A 13,436-nucleotide genomic window follows, 5' to 3' on the forward strand; every position below is an offset into this window, starting at 1 on the left:
AAAGTAAAAGCATTGCAAAGTTAGAAGAGGAAGCCGTCAAATGATGACACTGAAATTTAACTGTCTTTCTTAAAGCCATTATACACTTTCGGTAAACAGTATTGTCCAAGTCCCACACTTCGTGTATCACAACTTATATATAAAATAACAATCCTGTGGAAATTTAGGCTCAATCGGACATCGGAGTCGGGAGAAAATAACGGGAAAACCCACTCCTATTTTCGTGCATTTCGCCGTGTCATGACATGTGTTTATAACAAATCCGTAATGCTCGTTAACAAGTTATATTGTTTTACCGTTTTCTCAAAAAGTAAAGCATTTCATGGACTAATATTTCAAGAGAAGTCTTTCACCATTACCTTCTGTAAACCCTGTAAATTATTTGTAAATCTGTGAACTTTTTTTTTTTTTTCCCTGTACCGAAAGGGTCCAATGGCTTTAAAGGAACACGTTGCCTGACATCGAGTTGGTCTTTGAAAAGCGTTTGTAACCGTTTGTTATAAAATGCATATGATTAGAAAGATATTTTAAAAGTATAATACAATGATCCACACAAGTATCACTCGAAATTGCGTGGTTTTCCTTTTACCTCGTCGACAAACACGGTCGGCCATTTATAGGAGTCAAATTTTTGACTCCCATAAAAGGCTGACCGTGTTAGTTCGCAAAGTATAAGGAAAACCACGCAATTTTGAGGCGAGTTTGTGTGGATGTTACTTTTAAAACATCTTTCTAACCATATGCATTTTAAAACAAATGGTTTCAAACACTTTTCAAAGACCCAACTCATCCATCCAAGGCAGCGTGTTCCTTTAAAGGTACAATGTAGGGTCATCGTTTGTTTTTTGTAATTAATAGAAAAAATTAAAGAGAAAGAAACAAAAAAAGTCATATATGAAAGTTTTAGCCGAACAAAATGCTACATACATGCTACCATTGCTTTTAATGGGTTTGTCAATGAGTAACCATTGCACATACCTTTAATTCTCACCCAACAAGAATTAATTATATGAATGTGATCTTTGCACGTCTAGTTTTGCAAATTAATCATATCAAATTCTTTAGAAACTACCCATTAAGCATGCGAACACATTCTTTTTATGAAACCCAACTTTTGAGAGGACATTCTTCGGTTAAGCATGAATTAAATCTGTCTGCATTGATTCAGTAATTAATCTTCATCCATTCCAAAGTACACAAGAATATTGAGGAATTTTTTTCAAAAACACTCCCTCCAGTTGCAGTGATTTTAAAGCTCAAAGTACAAAGAACCATAGAATAAACCGAAGGCTGGCATTGATTGCAAAAAGCACTAAGATTCATCTGAAAGGAACACGTTGCCTTTCGGGATTGGGCCCTTTTGGCTATAAAAAAACCCAATTAATTTAAATTGAATATGGTTGAAAAGATATTGTAAAAGCTGAGAATAATGATTCACATAAATATCCCTCGATGTTGTGTTTTTTTGGTGTAATTTCATGACAGGGTCCACTATTTAGAAAAGAAGGAAAAAAATGTCGGACCAATTTTTGTGGTGTGCTCAAAATCCAATTTTTCCATCATTGCTGAAGTACAATCTTGAGGAAATCTGTGATGGGCAGCACCGTGCATTTTGCTCAGAGTGCTGGGAGAAATTTGTAAGTTCTGGGCAGCCCTGCCCTGCAACACCCGCCATGGCTACAACACTGTTGATGAACAATATTTCTACTGTAAGTTATTAGTAAAATAAAAAAAAATTGCCAGGTGATACTCACAGTCTAACTTCTCATCGAGCGTCCCTCTGGATGTGACAGATAAGGCACAGATGAATTCTTTGAAGGAAATATAGCCATCCTGTAGGAAGAAACCACAAACAAATCAAGAAAATTTAGTCCGTCTCTAAATTGCCACAGGGCTTTTGTTTTGTTGCGAAAGGGGGAGGGGGTGGTGGATGGGGATTCAACTGTAGGAAGACAGTAAGGTCGTCAACCTTTACAGTGTCCTGTAGGAAATGTGCGTATGCTGGAAGTCCATGTGTCTTTGATGCATTGCGCACAACGCGTAGTGCGTCATGCGCATGAGTATAAAAATGGCTTGGGCTCTAGCTTAGGCCAAGTCTTGAAATGGTGATTTTTTTTTTACAGAGCTTCAACGAAGTAGAAAGATGCAAAGACATGCCATGTTGTTTAGAAGATGGCCTGCATTAAATGTACACAGTGGTTTTTTTTTATTTATTAAAAAAAGATTATACAAAAAAGATTGAACGCCTCTTAAAAATTGATGTTTATTTACACTGTTAGCCACTGTGGAAAACAATGACTACACTTTTTTCATTTAGAGCAATTGGAAATGATTTCAAATTAAAGAATAAGCAACTGGTTTTAAAAACCCAGATCAGATCTCATTTCTTTAGCAAGAGCAAGTGGAAATATTTCAGATTAAAGAAAAAGCAAATGGTTAAACAAACCATTAGATCTTATTACTTTCGGGTCTGTATCTGAAAACCGTCACATCTGAAGTACCCTTATATATCCCTGGTTTCTCATTGGCTGAATAACAAAATTATCAAAACACGCCAACAATCAATTCCCAACCTTGGTGATGTTTTAGAAAGAAGAGAGGACAATTTATCCGGCTCCATTAGTAGAAAAAATAATATAGTAAGGCCTTGTGAGGAGACTAATAGGATTGCCATAATTAAGATACGCAGAAATATCAACAAGGAATACCAGCTTGATTGTGTGGTATAATAGTTACCATGGTAACAAGAATGTATACGATGTGATGCCATCAATCTGATACATTCTCTGGAAGAGGAAATATTATTTAAAGGCAGTGGACACTATTGGTAATCACTCAAAATAATTATTAGCATAAAACCTCACTTGGTATTGAGTAATGGGGAGAGGTTGATAGTATAAAACATTGTGAGAAACGGCTCCCTCTGAATGGACATAGTTTTCAAGAAAGAAGTAATTTTCCACAAACTTGATTTAGAGACCTCAAGTTTAGAATTTGAGGTCTCGAAATCAAGCATCTGAAAGCACACAACTTTGTGTGACAAGGGTGTTTTTTCTTTCATAGTTACTCGCAACTCTGATGACCAATCGAGCTCAAATTTTCACAGGTTTGTTATTTTATTCATATGTTGAGATACACCAAGTGAGAAGACTGGTCTTTGACAATTACCGAAGGTGTCCAGAGTCTTTAAGGAAGTATAAAGGTTACATTGCTAATTTGATGCCACAAAAAACAATTGATGGAGACCCCAGAGATGTGCCTATCTCTAATAAATGGTTGGAATTGTATCGAGTTGTGGTTATCTCGGTCAGGTCCCCTGCATTCTGATATTAGTTACGAGCATAATGTCCCATGAGGGAACAGACTCGTTACTAAACTCTAAGTAATACATGTGGTAAATGTTAAGGAGCTTGGGAAAGTAAAGAGTGCTTAACACACATAGGTGTGTATGGGTACAACCAATGGAAATTTCCATCTTCATACATTACATCAACCACAATTTTGATAAATCTGGTTTTCTTAACGATTATTGCCAATAATCTATTGACCTTAATGTTATGATTTTGTTCAACCTATCAAACACAAGCCAAAACAATTATTTGAAAAAAAGCAGGTTGTGATATCTGCAGTCAAAGTAACCCAAAGACAAGAAACCATGAATTACTTATAATACCAAGAATGGTTTTCTACTTAAATACTGACTGGCAAGAAGTGAACATTATTTCTAGTCGGCAATCATGCCTCTCGGCTTCCTACTCGAAAAAAGCTAATTGTCTGAAGAGAAATTTTTCCTACGGTACCACATCCTTAACATTTCTGCTTCCGACGCTTCCTCTAGTACTAATCTAGGAGAAGCCGTCATTTCCTTGGGCGATTCCACTCAAAGCACACGTCTCAGACAGCTAAATTCCAACTCGGATATTTCTCTCTCGACTTAATATATTGAAATATCTTTCTTGATAGGAACAGATTGCCCTTTCAGAATATTCAATTATGTTTTATTATAATATCTATGATCCAGATCTCTTCTATTAATTATTTAATTATTCTAGGTAAACAGTACAATTATGAGTGTAAGTATAATGAGAAGACTCCTCAAATTGCGTATTTTATCAACTTCAGTGAAATGATGGAGATAATTGAATTTTACATTGCCAACAAAAGAGATAATCTAGATATCCATCGAAGGAAGCTCATCCTTCAACGAGTCTCAGCACTCAGGCCTCTTCCATGCCCTCTATAACAAATTTGATGTGCTCAAGCTTCCCCGCCGATGTGCACTAAACTGGTGAATTTATTGTAAACTGAAGCCGGTCCTATGGACATGAAAAGGTTACCAGACTTGGCAACAGGTCAATGCAGAATTCTTGGAGGATATCTTCCCACGATTATCGTCCTACGATAGTTGCCCGAAGCCCATGCTACTCGTGTCAAGCGTCTGCAGACATTCAAACTGTCTTCTTCCTTCCCCTCCGAGAGGAAAAGAACATAATCAGTCGCTGAGCATGTCAACATGTGAGGGATAAAACACAGCAATAAAGCACTCTGCAAGATTGTAATAACATTGTTTTTGCAATCCGAAGTAGTAGTATTGAGACTTGATGACGGAAATGTGAGAGGTCTCAAAGAAAAATGGACTGAGCATCCATTAATCCAATGTAAGTAAGTAAACGTCACGCTTTCTGCGGGGGATTAATATGTGAATAGTGATTATTTTCAAGGGCCTAGATGAAAGAATGCAATCCCAGGAGACAAGCTGCCATCTACAGATGAGGCTGAGTGACTACTTACAAGAAAGGTCTGTTTTACAGCATCACCTCGTGGGACCCAAGTATTATGAAAACAAATTTTATCTCTCCAGATACTTGATGCAGCCCACATAACCACATAACTTGAAATGACATTCTAGAGTAATTATCATATGTATACCTTCCCTTAAATAACTTAAATGATCTTTCAGTCAGGAAAGCAGCAACAACACCCAATTCCTAAAGTTTGCCCACATCATTTCCATTTTCACAAATGATAAAAAAAAAACATTCACCTCAGAAAATCTTGAGATCACACCCTACATTCCTTATCACCATCTGGCCATTCTAAATCCGTACATGTTGCTATATATTGATCACATTTCTGAGGCGGGGGAAATTTTTGCAATTAAGTTGAAAACATTCTGTGCACGTTCTTTTTTCACTTTTCTAATCAATCATGTACTGGCTCAGCATGATATTGATGTTCACTGTACCTACAGGTGGTGAATAAGATACGGTTTTTAAATAATGTCATTGGATTCAGCTTCTATTTGATGTAATGTGCAGCATTACTAGTCTCCATTTACCCCTCAACCTAAGGCAATCGGGCTAAGAAGTTTTAAGAACTGTTTCACACATCCATTAGAATTCCTCAGGATGTTCTTCAAAATCTTAAAACCAATCTCTGTTAGGTCTTTATTAGGGGGAGTTCCTACAGGTGGTGAGAATGACACCTTCTTCAAGTCTATAATTTGATCATTGGACTCAGCTTCTACAATTGATGATACATGTAATATAAGTCACCATTTACCCCTCACCCTTAGGCAATCGAGCTAAGAAAGTTTTAAAAACTACTTTAGCCCCATTAGAATTCATCAGCATGTTCTTCAAAATATATTAAAATCAATCTCTGTTATGTCGTTAGTAGCTACTGGTGATGAAATGAACTTTCTTAAAGTCTATACTAAAGTCTTTGGATTCACCTTCTACAGTTCGTAGTGCATGTAACATGCAGCATTGCTAGACACCGTTTCTATCACCCTAAGACACACCATTTACCCCTCACCCAAAGGCAGTCGAGCTAAGAAAGTTTTAAGAACTATTTTACATCCAGGTTTTAAGCTGGTTTTCACACCCAATTAAAGAGAAGGTATACGTTTGGTAAATCACTTTTAAAATTATTATCTTAAGTTAAAAATGTCACAGGTTTGTTATTTTATGCATTATGTTGGGACGCACCAAGTGAGAATACTTGTCTTTGACAAAATCCCCGTCTCCTTTTCTCAGGACTCTTCATCGAGGGAGGATAGAAGTCAGAGAGAAAGAGGAGAGACAGTTCCTCCACTCGTCTTCTTCTTGAGATTGAATGGGTTTTGCAAAAATAGATGGGCCTTTTCAGAGGCATCGTATCGTTTTACCGTCTTCTGTTTTGAATCTTATTCAAGCGCTGCCTGGGAGGTGTTTTCTTCTCGGGTTAGGGTGGGATTGAGTTACTCTTCGTGCGCCGATAGATTCAAGAATAAACTGGAGAAAGAAGTAGTTTTTTTTTGTAAAGCTGGCGCGTCTGGCCGAGTTGTAACGACCAAATTTTAGAGCTTCACTGGAATTAGGATCAAATGCCCTTGAAATTTCAACGCCTTTAAAAAATAGCTAAGAATTTAAACACGGGAAACTGCCAACGTAGGGCTACATTAGATAGCTAAGTTGTTTGAGCGGCGGCACGTTAATCTGGACGTCCAGTCCAACTGTTGTTTTTGTTCAAACTCTAAATAATTTCAACTAATTGTAGTAATTAAAATTTTAACAATTTAGTATGCGAAAAAATATATGATTCACTCAAAGCAAACATTACTTTGGCAACCAAAACAAAAATCCTTGGATACTCTTGCTTGACTTGTAATCACTAAGTTATGAAATCATGGCCACTAAACTGTGTAACATATTGTTCATACTGTCATACTGTTAATCTATCCATAGATCCTCACACACCTAAAATCAATAAAAAATGGGCAGTACATGGCATACTACATGTATACAGAATCAAGACTTACAACTCAATAAAAACTATTAATACATTCTACAAAATAAAGACATCTGTTCCTTACATTTTTTTTACTCAATCAGCACAAAATATTTAAGGATAAAACAAAATTATGATATTAATGCTATGTCAGCAGTAACTATAAAAACCAGAAAATGCTGTTAATACAGAGAGTGTCAAGTTTCACTCCCTTCCCTACGACGACGTGTTTTTTCATCCTCTAGACCTACGCTTTTTACTGTCCCTCACTTCACTCCCAGATTAGAATCATCCACGGTGGCTCCTAAATTAAATTATACACGTATCGTATGACTGCTGTTCCAATAGAGACTCACATGCGTAAAATGTCGCAGTGTTCAAAATGAGCTTTACAGTAGCTAAAAGCTGCCTAATCTTCAACGCATGAATGGCGTTAAGTTGCCCCTCCGCGACTTCTATAGCGCAAAGCAGCGAGAGTAATCGTGCGAAAGCTATTCAACATGTACAGCTGGGGTGATGGTTTTTATCTTTCAGAGTCTAGTCTGTTTCATTGTCTAGTCTGTCTGTTTTTATAATGAACTTTTTTAATATGATATGCATCTAATACATCCACTCTGATGCATACACACGCGATCATGCTTTTTCAGTCATACATGTAGCTCCAACACTTTGGAACAAGCTACCCACCAACAGTTAAGTGGCACCTTCATTAAAGACATTGGACACCATTGGTAATCGTCAAAGACTAGTCTTCTCACTTGGAGTATCTCAACATGCTTAAAATAACAAACCTGTGAAAATTTGAGCTCAACTGGTCACCGAAGTTTTGAGATAATAATGAAAGAAAAAACACCCTTAAGTCCCTTGTCACACGAAGTTGTGTGCATTTAGATGGTTGATTTCGAGACCACAAATTCTAAATCTGAGGTCTCAACATCAAATTCGTGGAAAATTACTTCTTTCTCGAAAACTATGGCACTTCAGAGGGAGCCGTTTCTCACAAGGTTTTATACCATCAACCTCTCCCCATTATTTGTCACCAACGAAGGTTTTATGCTAATAATTATTTTGAGTAATTACCAATAGTGTCCACTGCCTTTAAATCTTTGTTTTAATCAATACTTAAAACCAATCTGTTTTGTCAATCTGATTATAGTCTGGTTATAGCGCTTAGAAAAATAAGTATTAAACACTGTAAATGTTGTAAATATTATGATCATTATTATCAAGACCCAGAGTAAGCACCAATTGACTCCCTCCCTTTCTTGGCCCTACTATACAAGATCCAAGGATAGCAAAAGTTTTAAACTACAACAAAATTAAATTTAAAAAAAAAGAACACTAAATGCTTGCGTTATATCGAGGAACAAATGGTGATTTTTTTAGTAACATTTTGTGCGGCATTTTTTTGCTGGCATGCTTTTGACCCAATAAAATCACAGAACAATAATGTGTTATTGTGCGGTTTGCATTTCAGGCGATGCACGCGCACCTATTTTTACATGCACTTTGACTCTCAAAGTTGCAGACGATGGGCAAAGTACAAATGGTCAATCAGGGGGAACCATTCACTGCGATATGCAGTGATTTTTGTTTTTGTTTTTAAAAAGCTGTTTTGATGAAATTTTCATGAAAGAAAGCATTCTCAATGCATTCTTCTAATAACAGAGTACAATAACAACTTCTTGTCAACGTTATGACGTCATTAGACACGTCGGACACGTTAGGTAAAAGGTTCACATGCCCTAAACAATGATCAGCTTAATCCATCTTACATTATAAACACGAGTGCGGTAGAAGCTTTATTAACAGCAAAAAAATGCTGTCGCTTATTTGCGAAAGATGCCTCAACTTGTATTTATCAAAAAACACTTCCAATTTTATGGATGAAGCACAGTTAAAAGCCCTTGTGGTTACAGTGCATGACCCGCCATTTCAGACAGCGATACAGCCAAACAAGGTTTGAACACTATGGAAAGAAGCCAAAAATGCGAAGAAAAAAAAACTTGCTCAATTTCTTGTGAAAAGTTATTAACATCCTTGCTCTACCAACTAAGCTAGAAAATAAAAACAACATTAAAGACTTGTAATGGGTACATATTAACCCTGCTGGGTGTTCAAGGAGCAGTCAAAACTAAAACTGAACGAAAGAAAACAGAAACAAACGAGTCCGTGAAATAAGATGTTCAGACAGCTCAATTGGTAGAGCATATCTGCATATTTGTCCAAAGGCGGCAGATTAAAAATCCTGCTCTTATCAATTTGTCGTTGTTCAATCCGATATTAACTTAAGTTTACCCAGTCAGTTTCCCTTGTGGTTTATTTCTTGATAAGAAAGATAATTTTTGATCAGGGACTTCAAGAAATGTGTCAGCTCAAGTCTAAATAAACAGATAGCGAGACACTAACTGTCTTCACGATCCTTCAGATAAAAATAACAACATTAAAAACAACAAGCCCACTTCAGCAGAAATAAGATATCGCCTCAATGGACGACATTTTGATTGAAATATTTCACCTTTCCAGATCCTCCTGCTCTATTCCCAACGCGAGACAAGAAAAAAGCCAATTCTCAATTTGAACCAAACATCTGGAGGAATGAAACTGGGGCGAGATAAATTGAGAAAAAAATTGGGAAATGGATGGGGAGCGACGTTTGTTAAGTGGGTGAACGTACTACAAGCGCACGTCGTTGTACGTGGCATAACTCATTCAGTCGCTGTTGATCGATCATGCTGTGGTGGGGAAATGTTCTAAAGAGAGAGGCGGGGACGTCAGATCTGCGAAGACGGGGGACATGGATTGAGAAGGCACGGCGAACATGGCATGATTTAATTAGCTTAAGTAACTGGAGATACAGTATGCTAGTGGGAGGAGGGAGGGGGGGGGGGTGTTGAGGAAGGGGGGGTCTACATGTAGCTGTACATAATGTTGTCAACATGTCTTTAAAGGAACATTACTGAATTGGTCTTTGCTAACAAAACAGTTGATGGCAGTAGACTGTAATCCACCATATACATAAACTGACAAATCTGCGGTAGTTTAAGATCGATCAGCCATCTGGGTCACAAGAAAATAATGAAAAGCAGATTACAAATTTAGCATAACATCGATTAAAAAAGAAAATGATTAAAATGCTCACTGAGCAATGAACTCTTAACAGGAAATTAGTTTTATTTATCTCTCATCAAATATGACATTTCAGACTGAAATATCTCAAGGGATGTTTTCTACTATCATCATCATTTATGATTAGAATGTGAACGTTTATATCTGTGATCTTAGACAACTTTGTTCTCTTACCAATTTTGTAATTTTACTTTAAATAACTGGAGATCTACAATATGCTGGTTTAGGGTGGGGGGGGGGGGAGTTGTTGATGAAGGGTGGTGTGCATGTAGCCATACAAAATTTCCCAAAACATTCATATCCCAAAGGTGGAGATTTCCTTAAAGCCAGCAACCATCCAGCTGATCTGTTTGGGCCATGTCAACCCAAGCACAACATGGACTCCGCCTGGCATCCCATTGAGGCACAGATTTAAAGTATGATCATTTCCGTCAACACCCTAGAGGTTTTACAAAGACTGAAACATATGACATAACGTAAAGTACTCATGGACCTGTCCGTGAATATTATTGACATACAGAAGGAGCTAGCGTTTAAGAGTGGCAATCTGAAGAGGAGATAGCTCCATGGGTTTACCTAGCCGCTCGCTCCGAGGCAAGCTCAACTGCCCGAGTGTTTTAAAACATCCGCTGCTAAACCAGAGGTCAGTTTGGTTTGATCCCATCCCAATTGCCCGCCGGTGTTTTTCCCTCGTCGTTTATTTCACTCCGTGACATTCCAACCATCCACCTACACTGCCTTGCGTGGGAAACTCCCCAAATTTAATTACAGGTTTTTAATTTTGCAGTCTGCAAAACTAGGAATGCACGTAATAAGTTTAATCAATGTTTGTGGCTTGGATGGCCTGAACAGTAATACCACCTACAATCAATCCATGTTTGTTAACCTAGAAAAGAACAGATTAATTTTGCATTTCCGATGCAACATATTTCAGCGATATAATAATATGTCTGGTATAACGTCATGGAGGACACATTGCTTACTTAAATGTCAATGTTATTTGCATGTGTCAGTTTGCATAGCTACATTTTAGATCTTATTAAAGCTACATCACACAATTTCTTTTGCCAGAACACCAGAAAGTTTTGAAGCACAATTTTCACAAAATAATTTTTAAGGATGCAAAATATGAAATAATTCTTATAAAAAACCTTTATACAAAAATAATAATTTAAGAAGTAAGGTATCAGGACTGCATGTACATGTCTGTAGCATCAAGAACACGCAGTCAACGCTTAATATTAGCGTTAATATTTCCACCAAGTATGCGCTGAAGGACAATTTGGCATCCTGTGGCGTGAGTGCTTGAGGCTGACTACAAAAGGAAGACATTTATATCTCTGTGGATGTGAAATAACGCATCTTACAGTCAATGTCTTGTGATGGACAATTGACATTTAGTGCGGGGAATGGTTAAGTTAATAACTGCATGCGAGGATGGCTTCATAAGACATGCACCATATCCACTATCAAAATTTAATAAAGAAGAAGAAATAAACAAACAAAAACCCAAAACAACCACAGATAAAAAGAAGGAAAAATACAAACTTAAACAAATCAGAAAAATCTTCAAATCTGTAGGGATTTTTTACGGCAGTTTATTGTATATCCAGGCCTGGAATTTCATTTTTGTTTAAAGGAAAGGTACACTTTTGGGTATTACTCAAAACAAATATCATAAAAACTTGCTTGGTCACGAGTAATGGAGAACTGTTGATAAAAACATTGTGAGAAACGGCTCCCTCTGAAGTAGCGTAAGTTTTGAGAAAGAGGTAATTTCTCACTCAAATAATAAAAGACTTCTAGCTAGAAGTCTTTATTCCTATCTGAAAGCACACAAATTCGTTCAATAGGGGTGTTTTTTCTTTCATCATTTTCTTGCAACTTTGGTGACCAATTGAGCCCATCTGTTCACAGCCTTGTTATTTTTTGCACATGTTGAGATACACCAAGCGAGAAGACTGGTCTTTGACAATTACCAAAGGTGTACCTTCCCTTTAAGAGGGAAAGATCCGATTCTACAGAAGGGCTAGGATTGGTCTATGGATATGTATCACTCTATTAAAGGAACACGTTGCCTTGGATCGGACGAGTTGGTCTATAAACAGCGTCTGTTACCCTTTTTTTTTTAATGCACATGGTTGGAAAGATGTTTTAAAAGTAGAATACAATGATCCACACAAGTTTGCCTAGAAATTGGGTGTTTTTCCTTTTACTGTGCGAACTAACACGGTCGGCCATTTTTGGGAGTAAAAAATTTGACTCCCATAAATGGCAGGCCGTGTTAGTAGACGAGGTAAAAGGAAAACCATGCAATTTCGAGGCATGTTTGTGTGGATCATTGTATTCTACTTTTATAACATCTTTTTACCCATATGCATTTTATAAAAAACGGTTACAAACGCTTTTCAAAGACCAACTCGACCGATCCAAGCACAACGTGTTCCTTTAATTGCCAAGCAAAGTGTGATGTCACAATACAAATCACACAATGGCAATATCGACAAAAGATGAATCTTTAGAGCTTTGTGAAATCAAGCCGACTAAATCGCCACAAACGTCACTGGACAGGAATTGATTGGTCACGAACTCCAGCAAAATTATAGCAATATGAAACAAACAGTTGATGTCAATGACTGTATGACACCAAGGTTTGATATTGCCTCAATGACCTCTGGTTATTGCCTTGGTGCCCTCGAAATGCTCTTCAGTAGAAACTTACAATTTCCCCATAGGGGGCCCTTTACCATGGAGCAAATGTCTTGGTGCCCTCGCCCTTTCATTAACGAAGCATACAGGCTTGACAACCATGTTCAGATCTTGGTTTTGTAACAACCTCAACAATGACACTGTTACAAGGTCGTTCTCTAGTTTGACCTCAGCGCCCGGCAGCCGCTGGCCCTGTCCCCCGAGCTCTTCGGGCCCTCCTGCCTCACAACGCTCCTGGACACAAGGAGCATCCCATCCCTGCCACAGCACCCCTCCCTTCGGCCCCCACCCCCGACTTGCACACCCCTCCCGTGCGTCGTTCCACTCGTCAGACCAGCCCTTCAGCCTGACAGTCTATGGAGACTTTGTTACAGCATTATCGTTTTATGGAGGAACCTCCAGTTCTCTAGTTTCTATACGTTCCGTTCCTCCACCGAGTTGTGTTCATCCGTTGCTGTTTACCATATCAGTCTCTTTGTCGCTTCCCTCCAACGACTTGGGGGGGCATAGAGAACTATGACTCTTGCTTCTTATAAGTTGCCCTGTTCTTTATTTAATTTCAGATCCTGTCAGCATTGCTTTAATCAGCAAATAGTCTTATACTTATTTAAGTACGATACTTATTTTTCAGATTAAGGTACTCAAACAACGTTAATGTTAAATCTATTAACGAAGTTTTGACCATATTAGGTGACATGGTAATACAACAATAATGAATTCAGCGAGGTAATAACTCTTCAAGACCCAAAATAATAAATACATTGATAGATTGATGCAAGTAACCCTGGAATTTCCAAATTCATAGTACGGTACTTTTTTCTCGGATT

General features: G+C 37.7%; 1 protein-coding gene across 1 annotated transcript in view; it reads right to left on the minus strand.

The window, feature by feature from the left end:
* The window catches only part of LOC139948173 (uncharacterized), a 36,262-nt gene that overhangs the window by 6,820 nt on the left and 16,006 nt on the right, over positions 1 to 13,436 (minus strand). Inside the window, exon 5 of the mRNA XM_071946230.1 lies at positions 1,755 to 1,833. Coding sequence (XP_071802331.1) covers positions 1,755 to 1,833 — 79 coding nt within the window. The remainder of the gene's footprint in view (positions 1 to 1,754; positions 1,834 to 13,436) is intronic.

The sequence above is a fragment of the Asterias amurensis genome, chromosome 15, assembly GCF_032118995.1.
Source record: "Asterias amurensis chromosome 15, ASM3211899v1".
Taxonomy (NCBI): Eukaryota; Metazoa; Echinodermata; class Asteroidea; order Forcipulatida; family Asteriidae; genus Asterias; species Asterias amurensis.